Consider the following 21,721-nt stretch of genomic DNA (forward strand, 5'->3'; position numbering starts at 1 on the left):
TCAGGAATCGTCATGAATGGTCAGAATTTCTGAACATTCCTGAACAGTCTCACCACTTCTGACGTTTTCGAACGTTTCTCACCATTCCTAACCAAATACTTTCCAAGCTCCTCCCACTTTACTCCCACCATTTTCGAAGCTGTGACCATTTCTGAAATTCCTGACCATTTCTGAAATTCTTGACTATTTCTGAAATGTGTGAACACATAACCTATAAAAATTTTGGTACATCTTTCTAATTTTGGTAAAGTCTCATGAAAATTTATATATGTATACATATAAAATCTTTCAAATTTATTTTTTACATTTCAGAATACATTATTCTATTATAAAAATTGTTCTTTTAACTTAACAAAAGTTCTCATTTTTCAAATTGGTATAATTATTGAATTAATTATACAGCAAAAGTAGGTAAATAAATCAAAACATTCGGACCGTTCTTTTAACATTATTTAATATATTTATTTAATGTATATTTATAATATATTAATTTAATATATGTATATTTACTTGTAATTATTTAATATAGTTAATTAATAATAAATTTTGTTTCATAATATTAGTAATTTACTATACCAGTCAGTACTTATTATGAGAAATATTTGCATTATAATTGAAATACAGTTATATTTAAATTATTATTAATCATTAATAGAATAATTTCTTACTATAATGATTATTATTAATAATTTAAATTTAAAATTTATAAAAATTTCAATATTGCATTAATAATTCATTATTATTATAAATTATAATGTTAAATTAAATTAATATTAAATACTAAATTCATTTTAAATGCAGATATAATAATAATTATTATTAATCTGTATTCGTATTATAGTTTATAAAACATTACAAATTGTAAAGTTAAGACTTAATTTATTATTGATTCAATTAATAATGTTAATTTTTATTAATTCACTAAACCTATTATGACTAAATTGAAATATAATTAATTAATAAAAATTATTTAACAGTTTATTCTGATTTATTGATAATATTGGTAATTGAATTTTACTATTTTACAGTTGCTCTTTATATAGACAGCTGAATCCAGAAATATGTAAGTCGGTTCGGTAGTCGCAGTCGTTAGGGCAGTTAGTTTAGGCACTAGGTTAGGTCATGCGTCGGGGTTCGATCCCCGTAGGGTCCAAATTTTAATTTAATTCCGGGAATTAGTTTCAAGTTGTTCCGTATGTAAACAAACTGATATTAATTAATAAAATATATTTTTTAAATTTATTTGTTGCAACTTTTTGCATATTGTTTAAATAAATAAAACAGAAGTGGCTTAAAAATATGGTCAAAAATGAGATACAAATGGTCTCAAATAGTCACCAATTATGGGCGTGGTCAACAAAGAGGAGGGGATAGTAGCAAACTTGTGACCACTTTAAACTTCCTCCTAATCAGTTGTGATAGATTTCTGACGAGATACATCCAGAATCGTAAGAAAACTGGATTAAAGTGGTCAGGCGGCCTGACCATTTGTCTGACCATTCCTGATTTTATTTTTAGTAGGGTGACACTATTATTTTGAGTTATGTCAGTATCTGTATCCATGCCATATAAATAGTCTCATGAAGATCAATCTGTGTGATTAAGCATTTTTTTCTAAAAATAAACATTGAAATGTTGAATAATGTCTTTAATAATCAAATAAATAAATGCACAAGCTTAGATTTCACCTGTGTGATTTTAATCTTTCTTCTGCAGTATTATTTAAAACTTTTCATAACGCGGTGCTAAAAAGAGCACTTTTTTGCACCTTGTTATGAAAAATATCGTTCGTAACTTGTGCGAGCAGTTGCCAATTTTTGAACATGCAAAAAAAAATTCAAAAATTGGCAACTGCTCGCACAAGTTACGAAATATACTATTCTTGCACTGCAAGCAAAGAACGCCGGTTCTGCCGGATTCCAACTTTTTTGATGAATACCCCAGTTTTTTAAACAATTCAATATTTAGTGGTCGTCCACCTCGATTCGTTTTAAATTAAACAATAAATAGCACAACAGTAACGATAAAACTTTATTAATATATAATATTAATACATAAAATTTAAGAAGTCAATAAACACGCCGGTTTGACAGGCACTTAGAATTTTGGGGTTATATTAAGGGAGCGTTCAGACCTCTGCATGCAAAACTTTTGCATGCAGGTTGCCATAAGGTATGTTCTCGTTGCCTGCACTTCTTACACTTTAAAGTTGAGTCTCCAATGTGAGAGAGGTGCGCATCGATGTTCATAGCTATAGGTATACTAAAGTATGCTGTGGTATATCTATAGCTATGAACATTGATGCGCACCTCTCTCATATTGGAGACTCAACTTAACACCTAACCTGCACTATGCTGTTCTCTTTGCCGGATGTGACGCAATTTTACCATACATTTCGCTACACTTTCTGCACCTACTCTTGAGGTTGTGTAAAAGTTACACTTAGTGCAGGCAACGAAAACATACCTATAGTAGGGTTCAAGACTGAGAGAGATAGAATAATTTCCGATCTCTCTCACTCTTAAACGCTACCATGGCAACATGCATGCATAAGTTTTGCATGAGGAGGTCTGTATCCTGACCAGGGTTGCGTACGTAATTTACCAGACGTAAATTACATAGTTTTTTACAGTATATTACGTCCGTAATTTACGTGCTCAGTTTTATACGTGATTTACTTTTTCAAAATGGCTGAATTGTTTACATGATTGCCGTTGACTATTCCTTTATTCTGTGTCCTAACAAATTGCATTTAAAAAATGTTTAGAGGTGCAAGGCCGCGTCAAAATTTTTGGAATGAACTATCATTTATATCATAAACGGAAAATGGGAAAAGTGTGGCTTTTTGTCTAGGATGCAAACAAACCTTCTCTAATACATCTGAAGAGAGGTTAAGAACCTATACCCTGCCGGAAGAATGGACTGAAATTGTACTGGGGAATTAGTACTGAGAGCTCAGTGCTATTTCAGTGAAAATTTGCTGCGTTTCAGCACTGAAATTGTACTGGGAAAAATTACCTGCAAAAGGGTCGCTATCGGTGATGTTTATGGCCTGACCGTCATTAAGTTGAAGGACGAATATTTCTTTGTTAATGTTAAAAGTAATTTTTATTTATATTTCAACATTATATTTGTTTTTCATGAACTCAGATTCTTTACAAGTATTTATTAGGTATGCTAAATATTCTTGTAATCTAAATTCAAAAATAATATCCGTTTTTAAGTAACAATTAGAGTTTGCGAGATAGTTTATAACTTTTTTAATTAAACATTTTTTATAATGAATTTTAGATATTTGTAATCATAAAACATCACAGATTCAAATTTGTTTGTTTTGAAAATTTTATTATTTAAATTGTAAACTTTTTAAGCCATAAAATTATAATCCCATACAACAATAGGCTTTCGGGTCTATTGTTAAAGCAGGGGTTGCAATATAAGTTTAAAATTTAACGGGAATTTCGTTGAAAATTTTGTTAACCTTTTTTATTTTCACTTCCAGACTGTTAACAATGGTTTGTTGACATAACCTACATTTGAAACTATTGTTAAAGGACTTTAAAAATGTCTACCGAAACATTAAAAAAACGGACTGAAATTGTACTGGAGGCCAGTACAATTTCAGTACTTTTTCAATCCATTCTTCCGGCAGGGTACAGGTAAATTTGAATGTGGAGATGAAGATTATATGATGTTATATAAATAAATGTATTTTGAATATACAAATTATGATTGAGTTATTTATTTATTACTTATTACTTATTTATCTAAATTTTCTAAATTTATGTACAAATGGTACAAATAGAATTCGTAAACATAACCTATACAATATACTGTCCCGTCATAAACCTGTCAAAATCATCTTCAGCATGCGCTTTTAAAATAATAATTCATATTTTCAAAACATTATTTATTTAATTATAAACTTTACATACCTGTGAGCAACAAGGCGATTATAAGCAGAGGTTTGAATAATTTTCTTGCACAACAAGCATTTCAAAATGGCCTTTACTTTTTCTGTTTTTTGACGTTCAAACCCTAATTCTTCCCAGGGAATCGGTTGTCTTTTTTGGTTTGGTCGATTCATTGTATATAATTTATATTTAATAATCTGACGAATTTATTGCATGACATTGACGACGCACGTGTAATTTTCAAATATTATTCTTTTAACGCTTCTTCAATTGTCCGACATCTTTTTTTACATTTATTACAGGTTTTTTACGTATATTACATTTTTTATGTAATATACGTAAAATACTTTGAGTTGCGCGCAACCGTGCAACCCTGATCCTGACCCTGACTGTTCTGTCACAAACGTAGCAAACATTATGTTCTTGTAGTGTTCTAAGTCGGTTATATTACCCAGAGAATATTACCGAGAACGAGAATATTACCGAGAATATAACCGACGATTAAATTCTCTGAGAATTTAAGAGAATGTGACATAACCTCACTTTTGTCATTGCTCTGTGGTAAATTCGATTGTCCGACGTTGTGTTTTTATTTAGTAGTTGTTATTTTGTTTATTTAAGTGACTATATATTTAAAGATTTAAAAAATGACAAAACCAAAGAGTGTAAAATGGAAATATTTTAAAAGCAATGAATACAAAAACAATTAAATTCTTCTGTAAATTTTGTAAATAATAATATGCCACAAATGCTATATATTAAAGGTACTTGCACAGCTCTACTGACTGCAGGTTGTCATGGTAACACATAAGAGTAAGAGAGTCAGAAAATTCAAATTAAATGGTTTTTCTCTCTTAAGGTACACTCTCACCTCACTGCCTGCCTGCCTGCGCAGACAGGCGCCATAAGAGTGAGAGAGAAAAAACATTTAATTTGAATTTTCTGACTCTCTTACTCTTATGTGTTACCATGTCAACCTGCAGGCAGGCAGGCAGTAGGAGCTGTGCTAGCGCCTTTACTCTCGCAGCAGAGCTGACAGAGAGCCTTTATTCACAAATAATTTCAAAATATTTATTTTAAAAAATTTTAAATTCATTGTATATAATGTTAAATATATTACTTATTCTTTATTTATATATGTCTATATTCAAAAGTATCTAAACTTTTATTCGTACTAAGTTACGCATATTTTATAAACCTTATAAATGTAAATGACATTAAATTTTTAACTTAAAAAATATGTGGTTTTACTCTTTTTTATTTACATAAATAACTTAAAGAATTCTTTTAGATAAAAGTAATCATCGCAATTGTGCTGAAATATATGTATTTATATTAATAAAAATAATAAATATACATTATTTAAATAAATAAACTTAAATTCTCAAAATTCTCTTATAGTCTCTTAAAAAAATTAAATTACCGTAATTTCCTTAGGGAAATTACCCCAACTTAAATTCTCGAGAATTTAAGAACACTGTTCTTGTAGCAAATTGGACAAGTATTATACGTAAGTAGTGTTCTAAATCGGTTATATCCCAGTAAGAAGCGAGGAATTGAAAAGGATTGAAATAATTCAAACTCTGTATGGTGTAGTAGAAAGTATCCAATACTTTTGAATGCCATTTCTGTCCAATACTTTTCTATATCATGATAGGACCACGTTTCGTCTAAAAATGAATGCAATTCAATTCTGTTTGTAATTGTTAACAAAGACAAAATTTTTTTCTGAATGCTTTCCAATCCCATCCGAAATTATTACAGCCTGTCATTACATCACTTTTCAATTTTTTATTGGAACCGCGTTTCTGCATGCATTCAAGCAATTTTCTGGATTTTTGTAATTTATAAGATACATACATTGGCAGATTTTGTAAAAAGTGTTTGTGTTCAAAGAAAAACTTGCTGAAAAATTGATTGTTTACCAATTTTACGTCATTCCCTACTAAAAAAATAATGATAAAACATCAGAAAAATAATCAGAATTTCTGGTGATTTTCAGCAGTTTTTCTTACAATTGCAGCTCAAAAACATGAAAAAGAAATAAAACCCTTCAAAATACTGCCAAGAATCATGAAAACTTTTATGACTGCCACCGAATTTTTTTATAGCATAGCAAAAATTTTTTTTTGGGTATGTATTCTTGTTCCTTTATGTAAAAAGGTCGTCACACCTATTATAACTTAGGTATAAAATCGAAAAACCATTATACATTTTTTAATGTTTAAAATCATTTTTGTTTATTTCAACATTATATTTAATGTTTATAAACTCAGATTATTTTGAAGACTGTTTAACGTATACCTTATACTGTCTTGCATTAAAATTCAAAAATGATATCAGTTTTTACATATCAGTTATAGTTCACGAGATAGCTTATAATTTCTTCAAAATGAAGGTTTTGAGAATAAATTTTAGATATTTGGAAACATGAAATATCACAGATTCTAAATTTTTAAATTATAAACTTCCATTATTTAAATTGATCAAGTTTCAAGTAATAAAATTTTTAATTGAAGGAAGTGAATTTATCATTCGGTGATTAAATATTAAATTTGAAAGAAGTTAACAATTTTCCCGAATCAATCTACACAAATAAATTAAATGTCTTAAATAAATCTCGATAAGCTCATGGGCTTCAATGATAGATTTATTTAAGATATTTAATTTATTTGTGTAGATTGATTCGGGAAAATTGTTAACTTCTTTCAAATTTAATAAAATTTTTGTTTAAACAATCATAAACCTTCAGAACAATGCCTTTTTTTGCCTACTCGACTCAACTCAGTCACAATGACCAATTCGCTACGCACCTTCTTTAACAATTAAAATACTGTTATTTTCAGTTCTAATAATTTTTAAGTTCAAAAAATTAATTTCTTTGTTATGTTCTATTTCATGTGTAAATTGTAATCTGTTATGAAAAGAATTGAAGGCGTCAATGACATTTTTTATTTTTGTTTTCTGTATTATTTTGTAGACTCCCTATATTGAATAAACTTTTACGTCCGAGTTGATTTTAATTCGAATAGTAGGTAAAAAATTTTTTACACGAATACATTCGAACAAGTATCTTATCAAATATAAAGTACCTGTGATTAACTTTTAGTTTTTCTTATCACTTTCTTCCTTTTTTCTTCAGAAATGTGAAAGGACAAGCAATTGTTATTATTTGTTTTCACAAATACAGTGAAAAGTTTAAAGTTCATTAATTCAGAAAATAGCTTCGGGACCAAGAAAATCTTTTTCCAGTGTAGTGATCAATTAATTATTGCACTATTTTCGTAATTTTTTATTTTTCCGGAAAGAAGTTATGTACATATGAAAATCGTGAAAATAAGCAAAGTGCCAATTTTGATTGCTTGTTCTATCACATTTGTAAAGAAAACAGGAAGAAAGTGATAAAAAAAATTAAAAGTTAATCACACGTACTTTATATTTGATAAGGTTTTATTCAATCTATATGATTTCTCTTTCTCACATTTAGTAAATGAAATTTGCAAAATTAGGTTGTTTGCCAGGTAAACTTTAAAATAATTTTTCATTTAATATTTCTTATTAATAATAATGATAATTTACAAACAAATTATAATAAAACTTTTGTAAAGAATTTTTTTAAGGTGAAATATTTCTTCGTATTTACTCACTTATTCCGTAGAAACCAGCGTAGAAAATATAAAGAGCTTCTCGAAAACCGAGAACTAATCTCGTTGGCTCAACTAAAATCGGCAAATTCCCTCCAATATTATTCATGACGAAAAGAAAAATGCCAACTGTTGTGGATCTTACACTGAGGGGAACAATTTCCACAAGAATTGCAAATAAAATTCCAAACCACATTTCCGCTGCAAAAAAAATCCGATTAAACATTAAACGAAAGGGTTATCCCAGTGAGAAATCGTCAATCAAAATGACATCAATTTTTATTATTATTGTCAATGATCAAGTTTTTAAAAATTTTAACAAAATTTTGACGATTAAAATTTTTAGTAAAAACTATATAGGTAAATAGTTTTCCGAAATTCAAATATTTTCCAAAGTTACTCAAGGTCAAAGTTATTTGTAGCGTTTTAGTAAATTGCTAATTACTCGCGATCGGATGAACCGATTTTAATAAAAATTGGAGGAGAGATTACCTGAGGAATTGTATTTTAGATAAATGATCAAAATTTTAATTAAAAAATATAATTTGTTTAAATAAATTAACTTTTTAATTTTTGGGGTTAAAAAGAATTTGTTCTCCATCTTTTTTTTTATTTTTTTTAATAATCAAATAGAGAATACTTTTAAGATTTTATTTAAACAATAAAATGGAGAACAAATTTTTTTTAACCCTAAAAATTAAAAAGTTAATTTATTTAAAGAAATTATATTTTTTAATTAAAATTTTGATCATTTATCTAAAGTACTATTCTTCAGGTAATCTCTCCTCCAATTTTTATTAAAATCGGTTTACCCAATCGCGAGTAATTAGCTATTTACTAAAACGCTACAAATAACTTTGACCTTGAATAACTTTGGCAAATATTCGAATTTCGGAAAACTATTTACAGATTTTTATTATACCATAATAGGCTATTAAAACATATATAAATGAGAAAAATTCATCGACCCAATGAAAAATAGGGGCCCACTTCAGGAATTCTTATCCATATGTTCTTTCCAATACCCCCAATTTTTGCATAAAACGTTTCCACACCACCTACAGAATTGATTTTAACTTCAATAAAAATCACGTATTGGGCGGATTGTTTTTAAATGTCCATTGGAAGTTATGGAGGGGGGAAGAAAAATAAAAAACTTATTTTTTTCTGAAAGAACTTAACCGATTTGAATGGAATTTAAATATGTTATAAATAGATAAGACAATTTAAAAAAAAACTTTCAAAATTTTTTTCCAAAAAAAATTTTTTAAAAATTAATTTTTAAATTAAAAAAAAAATTAAAAAATTTTTTTTTTAATGATACACCTACAATTTTCCTTTTAAGAAATACTTTCCTCTTTAATATATGGGTGATTCTACAAAAAAAAAGAATTTTGATGTCTGAAGCATGTTTTGTATATTAATTTTGGAAAGAATAATTTTACTTTTAATGAAAATTGTAAATCTTAATGGTTTCTATTATGGCACAGAAAAAAAACCGATGAAAAAAAATATTTTTTTGCAAAAAATACACATTATAGTGCTAAATTTCCATTCGTCTGGCATGTCCCTTTGGGAGAATGACAGTTCATATTGAGAATAAATATCACTTTTTAAATGTTTTGCGGAAAATTCATACTGAATTAGTAATTTTGAATAGTTGTAGATTACTAATACGGAAATAATTATGACGTTTCTCTATATGAGGCATTATTTCCCAAACGTCCCAGCCCAAAAAAAAGTCTTGTTATTGGCTTCATATTTTGGGAAATTGTTATCCTATATAAAAGTAATAAATTTGCAAAATATTAGTTCTTTTAAAACAAAATTGTAGAAAGTAGTAGGGGTTGAAGTTTTGACATTTTCAGTAACACTGTGATTTTCAAAACCATATAACTTTTACAATACTTTACCGATTTTAATGTTTCTATAATGCATTTGAAGCATATTTTTCATGTACTTCCTAAAAATTTTACAAAAAAATTTAAAAAAAAACTTTTAACCCTCTTTTTTTAAAAAATAAAGTTTATTTTTTAATTTTGACCCAATTAGGTATTTTTTTTTAAAAAAATTTATTTTTATTGGAAAGCTGACATTTTTTTCAAAAAAAACATATATGTCTCATAGTGGGATGGCCATAAGTTTAGAAGATATTTAAAAACAAACTAAGCGGCGCGCCCGCGCCACTGTACGTTACGCTGTCGCTGCGCCGTTGAACGACACAAATATTACTGTTTCGTCTTCATCTGCTTCAGTTAAAAGCTCTCTCCATTCTACAGGGTTGAGACTGTCATAAAAATAATGCCTGCATTACTGTTACTAAAAAAAGTTTTAAATAATTAATTTTGAAAATAGAAGGGTAAAGCTTAAAAAATTTTTGACTGAACAATTTTGAATAAGTAATAAAATTATAAATTTAATTGACGAGATAGTAAATCATTTTTTTTACTGGGTTTTTTGAGAAACTCGTGGAGTAATTTTTTTACTTTTTTTTAGAAAAATTATCAAATTCAAAAATTCCATAGTCTTCAATGTTCTCCAAATAATCGAAATTTGACTGCAAAAGCTCTTTTTGACTGGACGCAAAAATATTGTAAAGAAACCCAAACATTTTACAGTGGCAAAGACAATCTACGTTGAGACAGCAAAAAATATTAAAGAACAAATTTGATAAAGCTCAAACTATACAAGGGATTTGATAATTTTCCTAAAAAAAGTAAAAAAAATTACACCACGAGTTTCTCAACAAAAAAACGAGTAAAAAATAAAAAAAATGATATTGACCTCGTCAATTAAATTTAAAAGAACTCTTTTAACTTTAAACCCAAGTTAACAATATTACTAACGCAGGCTTTTCAAAATTACATATACATATAAATCTTTATTTCGCTTCAATCAGAAAAATATTTAATTTTTAAGCATTAAGCTTTCTTTTTCATACTTAATTTATTTATTAAAAATAATTTTATTTATAAATATAATTTTATTATTTATTCAAAATTGTTCAGTTAAAAATTTTTTATGCTTTACCCTTCTATTTCCAAATTTAATTTTTTTAAAATTTTTTCAGTGACAGTAATGCAGGCATTATTTTTATGACAGTCTCAAGCCTGTAGAATGCGGAGAGCTTTTACTAAAGCAGATGAAGACGAAACAGTAATATTTGTGTCGTTCAACTGCGCAGCTACAGCGTAACGTTCAGTGACACGGGCGCGCCGCTTAGTTTGTTTTTAAATATCTTCTAAACTTATGGCCATCCCACTATGAGACATATATGTTTTTTTGCAAAAAATTTTAGCTTTCCAATAAAAATAAAAAAATTTTTTTTTAAATACTCAATTGGGTCAAAATTAAAAAATAAACTTTATTTTTTAAAAAAAGAGGGTTTAAAGTTTTTTTAAAAATTATTTTTTTTAAATTTTTAGGAAGTACATGAAAAATATGCTTTAAATGCATTATAGAAACATTAAAATCGGTAAAGTATTGTAAAAGTTATATGGTTTTGAAAATCACAGTGTTACTGAAAATGTCAAAACTTCAACCCCCACTACTTTCTACAATTTTTTTTAAAAGAACTAATATTTTGCAAATTTATTACTTTCATATAGGATAACAATTTCCCAAAATATGAAGCCAATCCAAAGACTTTTTTTGGGCTGGGACGTTTGAGAAATAATGCCTCATATGGGCAATTCCACGTGAGATTTTAGTCGACCTCTTAATATCGGCCAAAAATATTTTTTTTCTATTCAGTATCGAAAAAAACAGATACGTACTTTTTTATTTTTGTTTAATTGTCCAAATTTTCGTGTTATGAATTTTTGAAATTTTAGACTTTTAATTTGACCTATATGAATTCTATTTTTTAATATTTTAAAAATTTACTATAATTTTTGATAATTAATATTTAGAGTTTCGTTCGAGCTGTCGATGACTAAGGACGTGTTTACCTATGCTCGCTGTCTCGAAAATATATCCATATTTATTTCTTTGTTTAACAGAATAGTGTTAACTTTTATAAATAGGCTTATTTTTGGAATTTGACTTGAGTATTGTTTTGTTTTTTGTGCAATATACTGTGCTTTTAAATTGTACGTATTTTTGTTCTTTTAAAATTGTGTTGTGGCTCTGTGTGTGTGAGCCATCAACTATGAGTTCAAAAGAAGAAGAAAAATGGAATAAATTATTTATATCCATTGATTCTTTAACTGCGGCTGTAGCAGCTTTGGATAAAAAAGCTTTGGAGACTAATGCTGCACTTGAAAAACTCAACGGCAAAAATAAGGAACAAGATGATAAATTAGATGTTATGGAAAGAAACCATGCGTACTTCTATGACTCACAAAGAGCAAAGAATGTTGTCCTTTTCAAACTTGAAGATTCTGACGATAATAATAACAATTTATTTCAAGCAGTTTGTGACGTATTTACCAAGGTCGGTCTATGTATCCCGGAACTGGCAATTGCCGATGTTTTTCGCTTAGGCAAAACCATGGGTAATAGACCAGTTAAAATAAAATTTATTGCGGCTAGATGGGTGAAGATGGTTTTCTCCAAAATAGCAGAGTTCAGGAGCAACAACTTGAGTATTGCTTACTTGAGTATCGTACCAAGGCTGATAGGGAGAGACGTCGTCTTCTGGTTGATAAGATGAGAAATTATCATAAAGCTGGGATTAAGGCCGTAATAAGAGGTGATAAAATTATTATAGAGGATCCACAATCTCCTCCGAAAGATACAATTTTAACCTCGTTATCACCGGATCGTCCTTCTTCTTCTGAACCGGTTAAAGACCCCCTTCCGAATTTTCAAGGCAAGGATTTAGCCACTTCTAATCAATCATCTAAAACTAATACAGCTGACAAAATAGACACTCCAAAGAAAAGGAAAAAAGTTGCCTCCTCTCAAACCAATACCTTGAAGAATTTTCTATCCATGGATATGTCAAAACAAATTCAAGACTCTGTCCCCAAGCGTCAAAAATTTTCATCAATACCGCCTATGAGTGATAAAGAATAGCAAAAAACCCATACCCCCCCCCTGGAAGAATTTTTTATGCCCAACAATTCCTTAATGAAGTTCTGCAATTCTACGAATAGCAAGATTGTTTTCTGGAATGTTCACGGTATCCACAACCTATCTGATATCAGCGATCATATTGGTGCTCAAGATATTTTGTGTGTGTGTGTGAAACATGGGCTGAATCTGAAAATATTCGGCTTCTTGACAACACTTCCATCAAATACATTGTGGTACCAGCAAGAAGATCTCACCAAGTAGGGAGAGCTAAAGGTGGTTTGTTGGTTGCTTACAATGAAAGCGTGTACTCTATTGAGGTAATATCATTAAAATTTAACCAAATATTTGTTAAAGTAATGCAACCTGCGGTTTCTTATTCTTGGATTCTAGGATTAGTGTATGTATCTCCATCAGAAGATTTATTTCTTTTCTTGGATGATTTGAATTTGACTTTTTCGATTTTGGATCGTTTATCGTTTGGATAAACTGTCCTGTTTTTATAGGCGGTGATTTCAATTGTAGAGTGGGCGATTTAAATCAATTAAATTCGGATTTTTCTCATATTGGTGACTATTTGTCGCATAAAAGATATTCAATGGACAAGGTTATAAACTCGAAGGGAAGAATTATTATTAGTGGCCTGGAATTGAAAGAACTGATATTGTTGAATGGACGTACGTTGAATGATTCACCTGCTAGTTTTACTTTTGTGTCCCCTCTAGGGGAGAGTGTAATTGACCTCGTTTGGTGTTCATCGGACGCTCTCCCTCTTATACAGGACTTAAAGGTTTTTCATTTGACAACTAATTCAGACCATTTTCCGGTTATTGTAAGTTTGAACTCTTTCTCATTTTCTTCGAATGGTAACGATTCTGTAAAGTTTAAATTCAATAATAATAAGGCTGAGTTATTTGCTTCTAAAATGTCCTGGAGAGGGGAAGTGTCCGTTCTTTCAGAGGAAATTGATTTTCTTAACACTAACATTATATCTACGATTAAAGAGGTAGCATTGGAGGTGGGGATGTGGAAACACACCTACATAGGTGGGGGTATACGCCGCAAGCCGTGGGTAGATGAAAAGAAGACTGTAGACAGACTGTATGACAGACTGTATGAAGACTGTAGACAGGCAAAGAGGCAGGTCTTGAAAGCATTGAGGCTTTGCAGAGAATTTGGGTTTTCAGATTCTTCCAAGAATCTTTATTTGTGCGAAAAAAAGAACTTTTTAAAAATTTTTAAAATAAAAGAAAAATTTTATAAATTATCTAGAGTTGAAGCTGTAAATAATTGTAAAAATTCTACCCAATTCTGGAAAGTTATCAATGCCTCGCATTTTAAAAATTGTTCGAAATCACCCATTGAGAATGAAGTGTGGTATGAATATTTACAGAGTTGTTATCCTGCATCGATTATTTCTTTGGAGTCAAACTTTTTAGGGGCTTATGTCCCTATGTTGGATGACGAAATCTCGATGGAGGAGTTTCTGAAATGTTTATATAATTGTAAAAACGGAAAAGCCCCTGGTCTAGATGACATAGAGTTCGCTTTTTTTTAAAAATCTCCCACAAAATTGGCTTTTATATATTAACCACTTTTTTAATAAAATTTTATCAACAGAAAAAATACCTAAAGATTGGGGAAAATCAACTACATTTATGTTGTTTAAAAAAGGTGACTTAAATAACCCAGATAATTATAGACCAATCACATTAATTAATTGTATTACCAAATTATTTACGCAAATTTTATGTGCTCGCCTTCGCTCTTGGTCTACATGTTTTGGTCTGATTCCGGAGTCTCAGGCGGGTTTCAGGAGTGCCAGGGGATGTTTGGACAATTTGTTCAACCTTTCCTCTGTCATCCAGATTCACCTTAGCAACCCGAGATCAGTAGTATATGCTGCTTTTATTGACTTTAAAGGGGCTTTTCCCTCCATTCGTCACAAATTGCTATGGAATAAACTACATTCGTTGGGACTTAGTTCTAAGTTTTTAAATATTCTGATTAATTTCTACTCCTCTGCATCTACATGTATTAAAACACCGCAGGGCTTGACTGATGATGTAAGGGTTACTCAGGGAGTTCTCCAAGGAGAAGTACTGAGCCCCTTTTTATTTTTATTATTTATTTCCGATTTTGAAAAATTTTTTATTGATCAGGGATGCAGAGGCTTATCAATAAATAGTGCATCTGAAGTACTCATGTTAGGATATGCGGACGATTACGTGCTGCTCGCCGACACGCCTTTTGAAATGAATAGAAAATTGAATGCTCTTTACCTGTATTGTAAATCAAATAAGCTAATCGTTAATGTCGAAAAAACTAAAATAATAATTTTTACTAGGTCACCGAATTCTTCTGCAAGAGATTTCGTTTCATTTAAATATGGCGAGGGTTGCATTGAGGTGGTAAACGACTATGTTTATCTAGGTGTTACTTTTCATAGATCTGGTTCATTTTCTATGGCTGCGGAGAAAGCGCGCAGCGCTGCAAACATTGCTGTTGGTTCTATCCTCAGAACAATTAAAGCCGCCAAGATCGATTCATGGTCGTCATTTATGAAGCTGTTTGACAGTCTTTCTATAAGCATTCTAAGTTATGGCTGGGTAATTTGGAGTCTATGTTTACTGAATTATATTGAAAAAGTTCAAGTCTCCTTTCTGAAAGGTTTACTCTTTCTTCCGATTTGTACTCCGGGTTACGCTGTCAGGTTAGAAACAGGAACCGTTCATATGGCCTACAGGGTTTTTAAGGATATAATATCTTGGTTAAACAAAATTTCAAAAATGGATTGTTCTCGCTACCCTAAATTATGATTACAAAGATTAATGAAACTAGGAAAGAACAATCCAAATAATAAATTTAACTGGGTTATTCAATTAAAGAAGTATTTCTTTGAACCCTGTGGTTTAATAGATATGTGGGAAAAAATTGGTTCAGATTCTTTCCATCTTGATGGCAAATTTTTATTAAATAAATTCAAGGACTATTTAAGGGCTAAAGATTTGGAATGTTGTAAATTCTCGAGAAGTTTGTTGATTTATCCAGATTTATATTTACGGCCTGATACTCAACTATATTTACTTATTCGCATGCCACTCTATTTTAAAAGAATTTTTGCGCAAATTAGATTTTTGAACAGACATGTTTGCAGAGTGTTTTTTGATGGAAAAAAGTATGTTTTTCACCAAGATGCAACCTGACCCTTTTGCAGAATGAATAAGGAGTCTATTTATCATCTTATTACTTCTTGTCCGGCTTGTAAGCATTTATTCGCGCCTATTCATGAGCGGTTGAGTAAGAATTTGTTTACATTTGAGGATTGTCTTGATCTATTGTCTTCGTGCGATCGTAAAGTAATAAAAATCTTTGTCGAAGTATTTGTTAAAGTCTTGTCTACACGGTTAGATTAAATTAAAAAAGAAGGGTGAGAGCAGGTCATAGTGTGTAATGATGTTTGAATTATTGTGTTTTGTGAATAATTATATATTTGGATTTATTTTATTGTAAGGAAACTCCCTTGTATCCACAGATGGTGGTAAGACAAGTGTAAATAAATAAATAAAAATAAATAAATAAATAATTAATATTTAATTTTCAATTTACCAAAAATCGGTCTGTTTCATTTGAAAATAAATTATTGCGTACGAAAGCTGAGGTTTTTTCCTATTGACACGTAAATTTGCAGAATGCCCTTTTTTTTGTTTTTGAGTTATTAAATTTCAAAAAATAAATTGCGTCGCGGGCGCTTCGCCTCACGACGGTTGCCACGCGACTCACAATCAGTGCAACCGCTACGCAGCGCGACGCAATTTATTCTTTGAAATTTAATAACTCAAAAACAAAAAAAGGGCATTCTGCAAATTTACGTGCCAATAGGAAAAAACCTCATGCTTTCGTACGCAATAATTTATTTTCAAATAAAACGTACCGATTTTTGGTAAATTGAAAATTAAATAATAATTATCAAAAATTAGGGTAAATTTTTAAAATATTAAAAAATAGAATTCACTATTGGAAAGAGGACGAGAAAACATTTTAGAAACATATTCTAAAAACTTTTTCCCATCACAAGTATGTTTAGAAAAAATTCACAAAGTAGCCGGTGTTAGCAAAATTGGTTAAATTGACCCCCTATACCCCCTCCAAATTTTCGAAAAAATCAAAAATATTTTTTGGGGCACATTTCTACTTGATAGAACAACAAATTTTCTAAGTTTCAATTTTTTTCAAGAAGTTGAAATTTCAACTTAGGACATTTCACGTAAAATGCCTTATATTCAGTAGCTTATAAGTCCGAAAATATTGAGTTTAGAAAAAAGTTGTCAAAGAATGAAACTTTTAGTTTTCTGTCGACTTTTAAGAAATGTAAACAAAAAAAAACTTTTTTTTTAAACAAATTAATTTTTTAAAAAGCAAATTAATTTTTTTAAAAACAAATTAATTTTTTTTAACTTTGGGCCGGAATTTTTTAAGTTTATTTATACCTTATAATATAGAGAAGATTTTCCAAAAAGTCCCGAAATGGGCCTGATGTGTTAAATGAGTTTTAAAACATTTTCAAAAATCACTTGCAAGCATCACAGTGGGATTTTTTACAATTAACTTTTAAAAACTGTCTATAGCGTAGACCCTTTAATAATTAAATAAATTAATAATAATAATAATTTTAAATAAATTTAAAAAAATCCGGTCCAAAGTTAAAAAAAAATATTAAGAAGAAAGAAGCTAACAATAATCCGAATCAAATTTATACAAACAAATTAAATATCTTAAATAAATCTCTATAAGCTCTTAGATTTCATATGTATCGACAGCACAGCTGCCCGAATACAGAAACCTGCTTAATCTAAAAAATATTTTCGAAATTAATTAATAATTTCAAAATTATCAAAGAATCCAGAAAAAACGGTAGCATGGTGGGATACGAGCCCACGACCTTTCTATTGCCGGTAGACTGCTCTGACCACTGAGCTACATGCATCCCGAGATTCTCCGAATACTTTGACATATACTATCCCTGATAGTATTTTTGAAATTATTAATTAATTTCGAAAATATTTTTCAGATTAAGCAGGTTTCTGTATTCGGGCAGCTGTGCTGTCGATACATATGAAATCTAAGAGCTTATAGAGATTTATTTAAGATATTTAATTTGTTTGTATAAATTTGATTCGGATTATTGATAGCTTCTTTCTTCTTAATATTTAAACTGCCGAATGATAAATTCACTTTCTATATAATTAAAAAAAATAATTTGTTTATAAAAATTTTTTTTTAATAAAAAATTTTTAAAAAAAATTTTTTTGTTTTCATTTATTAAAAGTCGAAAGAAAACTAAAACTTTCATTTTTTGACAACTTTTTCCTAAACTCAATATTTTCGGACTTATAAGCTACTGAATATAGGTCTACAATATTAAAAGTCCAAAATTTCGAAAATTCGTAACTTGAAAATTTGGACAATTAAACAAAAATAAAAAAATACTTATCTGTTTTTTTCGATACAGAATAGAAAAAAAATATTTCTGGCCGATTTTAAGAGGTCGACTAAAATGTCACGTGGAATTGCCCATATATTTTTTCTAGATTTTTGTTTGTTCAAAAAACGATTTTTTTGAAAAAAAAACTTTAAAAAATCATTTTTATCGGAAACTACATAAAAATTTTTTTTTGAAGATTTTAAATTAATTAATTTAAAATTGTTTTCTTAATTTTAAAATATTTTTTTAAACTATTATGTTTATAACACATTTAAGTTTCATTTAAATCAGTTAAGTAGTTTCCGATTGAATGAGTTTTTCTTGGTTTTTTTCAAAAAAGTAGTTTTTTGGAAAAACAACATTTTTCAAAAATCTGCAAAAGTATATATTAAATAGGAAACTCTTAAAAAAATTTTAAAAACAGAAATTTGAGGTGTAACTTTAATACATTCAAAGAAAAAAAAATTTTTTTTAAATATTTTCAAATTAATTTTGTTGGAATGATGTGCACCGTCGATTATTGTCCGGTACACACCATTAGAACTCGACTGTCGATAAACCGGTTGTACTCAGAGAGGTTTTCTACAGTTTCCCTCTTCTCTGGCGAGAAAACCCATTGACGGGTGGTCCAGGCGTAATGCGAGTACTCCTAATAAAGTCGGCTGTAGACGCAAATTAGGTTAATATATAGAAAAATTTCTAAAGTAGAATGGTTATGCTTAATCCAAAAAAGTATTTCTCGGGGACTCTTGTCGAAGTGCGTAAGGCCAATAGGGCAGGAGTATAAACAATAAAAAAAAAATTTAAAAAAAAAATTAATTTTGTTGGAATTTTTTTTATAATTTGGAAATATTTTTTCAAAATTGTCTTATTTATAGGACTAGAGATGATTCTATCACTCAGAGTGATCGTTAAATTACACTATTTATTGTCTTATTTATGTTTAAAACATATATAAATTTCATTTAAATCGGTTATGTAGTTTCCGAAAAAATGAATTTTGGGGTTTTTTTGACAAAACTATATATATTTGTCAAAAATCTGGAAAAAATATACAAGAAGGAAACTGTAAGGTATTTTTTTTTAAATTAAAGGCGTATCATTAAAAAAAATCAAAAACTTTTTTTTGAAAATTTCAAAATTAATTCCCCTAAATTTTTTTTGTAAAAAAATTTTGAAAATTTTTTCTTAAATTGTCTTATCTATATTTGTAACATTTTTAAATTCCATTCAAATCGGTTAAGTACTTTCCGAAAGAAAAGAGTTTTTTTATTTTTCTTCCCCCCTCCATAACTCTTAAAGGAAGTTTAAAAAAAATAGTACCAATACGCGATTTTGATTTCAGGTAAAATCAATTCTGTAGGTGGTGTGGAAAGGTTTTATGCAAAAATTGGAAAGGGCATGTGTCAAAAGTATTTAAAATGTTTAAGACCACCGTGATCTGCTAAATAATACTACTGTTTACTGCTAGTATTTGCTAAATATTTACAAATTTTTGTGAACTATGTTAAAAATCATACAAAAGGCAAAATGATGTCAAATTGACATTGATATCAAGATGTGTACTTTTGAAATAAGGAAATAGAAAAATTAATATTCTGGTTATAAACTATAATAATAAAAAAATATAATAAACAAAAGAGTCATTCCATTATAATATAATATTATTTCGACTATAGTCGTTGCCGACTAATTTTAAAAAATTATAATATTTTGCAGGAAAGATTTTTAAGTACTAGAATCACTGAACAAAAAGAATTTTTTAAATATTTTTCATATTTATTGTAAAATAAGCATCTAAAGTATGTGAAGTCGTTAAAACTGTCACTTTTCCATCTATTAGAAAATATTAAAGAAAACAAATAATTTACTATGAAAACGTGAAAAAATATTTGAATTTATGTAGAATGAATTAGTTTAGTATTATAAATTGATAGAAACAATTATTAATAAGAACTTTTAAATGAAAAATGATTTTAAAGTTCAAAAATCATTTAGATTGAATAAAACTTTATCAAATATAAAGTACCTGTGATTAAATTTTAGTTTTTCTTATCACTTTCTTCCTTTTTTCTTCACAAATGTAAAAAAATAAGCAATTAAAATTAGCACTTTGCTTATTTTCACGATTTTTATATGTACATAACTTTTACCCAGAAAAATGAAAAATTACAAAAATTGGACAGTAATTACTTGATCACTAAATACACACACTGGAAATAGTATATTGTGCATCTAGGGAGGAAAATAAAAGATTTCCACGAGTGGAAATCATTTTCCTCCCGTGGTGCACATACTATTTTTTCTAACACACGTAAACGGAAAGTACAACCACTTCATAAAAAATTTTAACGACAATAGTGTTTTCAACCGAAAGTTTATTATATAATAATAGTATAATTTTTTAAAATGATTAATTATTTAACAATTTTCAATAAAACATATATTTAGTCGTAAATAAAGATACTTTTATCTTTACATTGTTATCAAAATATAATTACATGTGAATTTGGACGACAGGGAGGTAAAGTACTTTTCTCTCCCCGCTATGACGTCACGGGGAGGTAAAGTATACTTTTTTACCTCCCTGTGACATCATAACGGGGAGAGAAAAGTATACTTTACCTCCCCGTGACGTCATAGCGGGGAGAGAAAAGTACTTTACCTCCCTGTCGTCCAAATTCACATGTAATTATATTTTAATAACAATGTAAAGATAAAATGTATCTTTATTTACGATTAAATATATGTTTTATTGAAAATTGTTAAATAATTAATCATTTTAAAAAATTATACTATTATTATAATAAACTTTCGGTTGAAAACACTATTGTCGTTAAAATTTTTTATGAAGTGGTTGTACATTCCGTTTACGTGTGTTAGAAAAAATAGTATGTGCACCACGGGAGGAAAATGATTTCCACTCCTGGAAATCTTCTATTTTTCTCGCTAGATGCACATTATACTATTCTTTGGTCCCGAAGCTATTTTTAGAAATAATTAACTTTAAACTTTTCACTATTTTTATCAGGTTAATACATGTGTTTTTTAAGGGACGAAGTCAGCTCTTCTTGTTTAATCGTTTTGAACCAACTTCAGTTTTAAAAAAATCACATGTATTAACCTGATAAAAATAGTGAAAAGTTTAAAGTTAATTATTTCGAAAAATAGCTTCGGGACCAAAGAAAATCTTTTTCTAGTGTGTGTTTTTAGTGATCAAGTAATTAGGTAGAGGAGAACGGGGTGAGGCAGCCAATTGCTTCTTATTTCTGCATAATTTTTCAAAATCGTGCGCTATTGATAATTTAGACTGCTTATGGTACACGGAAAAAATTAATTTAGTACATTTTACGAAACTAATTTTGGAATAGCGGATACGGAGAGGAGTTTAGTATAAGATAAAACAGAATCAATAGTAATATATGATGACTGCGTTTCTCGAAAACTCAAAAAAAATTCTATGGAATTCACAAATGATCGGTTGGACGTTCTAATTCAAGAGTTTTGTAAAATGTTTAGCCTGAAGCGCATGCGCCACGGAAAAAAATATTCACGGAGAAAAAAACGAATAAAGCAGAAAAAAGAATTTCTTAATGTACCAATGAGCATTTATGGATAAATTTTTAGAAATAATTAAATTTAGAATAGGTTTAATTTTAAAA

At 28.9% G+C, this 21,721-nt stretch overlaps 1 protein-coding gene across 2 annotated transcripts in view; it reads right to left on the reverse strand.

Annotated features, from left to right (window-relative positions):
* The window catches only part of LOC122508802 (putative metabolite transport protein HI_1104), a 455,038-nt gene that overhangs the window by 74,364 nt on the left and 358,953 nt on the right, over window positions 1-21,721 (reverse strand). For both annotated transcript variants that reach the window (XM_043622357.1, XM_043622358.1), the window contains exon 9: window positions 7,562-7,759. In XM_043622357.1, the coding sequence (XP_043478292.1) occupies window positions 7,562-7,759 (198 nt within the window). The remainder of the gene's footprint in view (window positions 1-7,561; window positions 7,760-21,721) is intronic.

This window comes from Leptopilina heterotoma, unplaced genomic scaffold (genome assembly GCF_015476425.1).
Source record: "Leptopilina heterotoma isolate Lh14 unplaced genomic scaffold, ASM1547642v1 Lhet_570, whole genome shotgun sequence".
In the NCBI taxonomy this organism is placed as follows: Eukaryota; Metazoa; Arthropoda; class Insecta; order Hymenoptera; family Figitidae; genus Leptopilina; species Leptopilina heterotoma.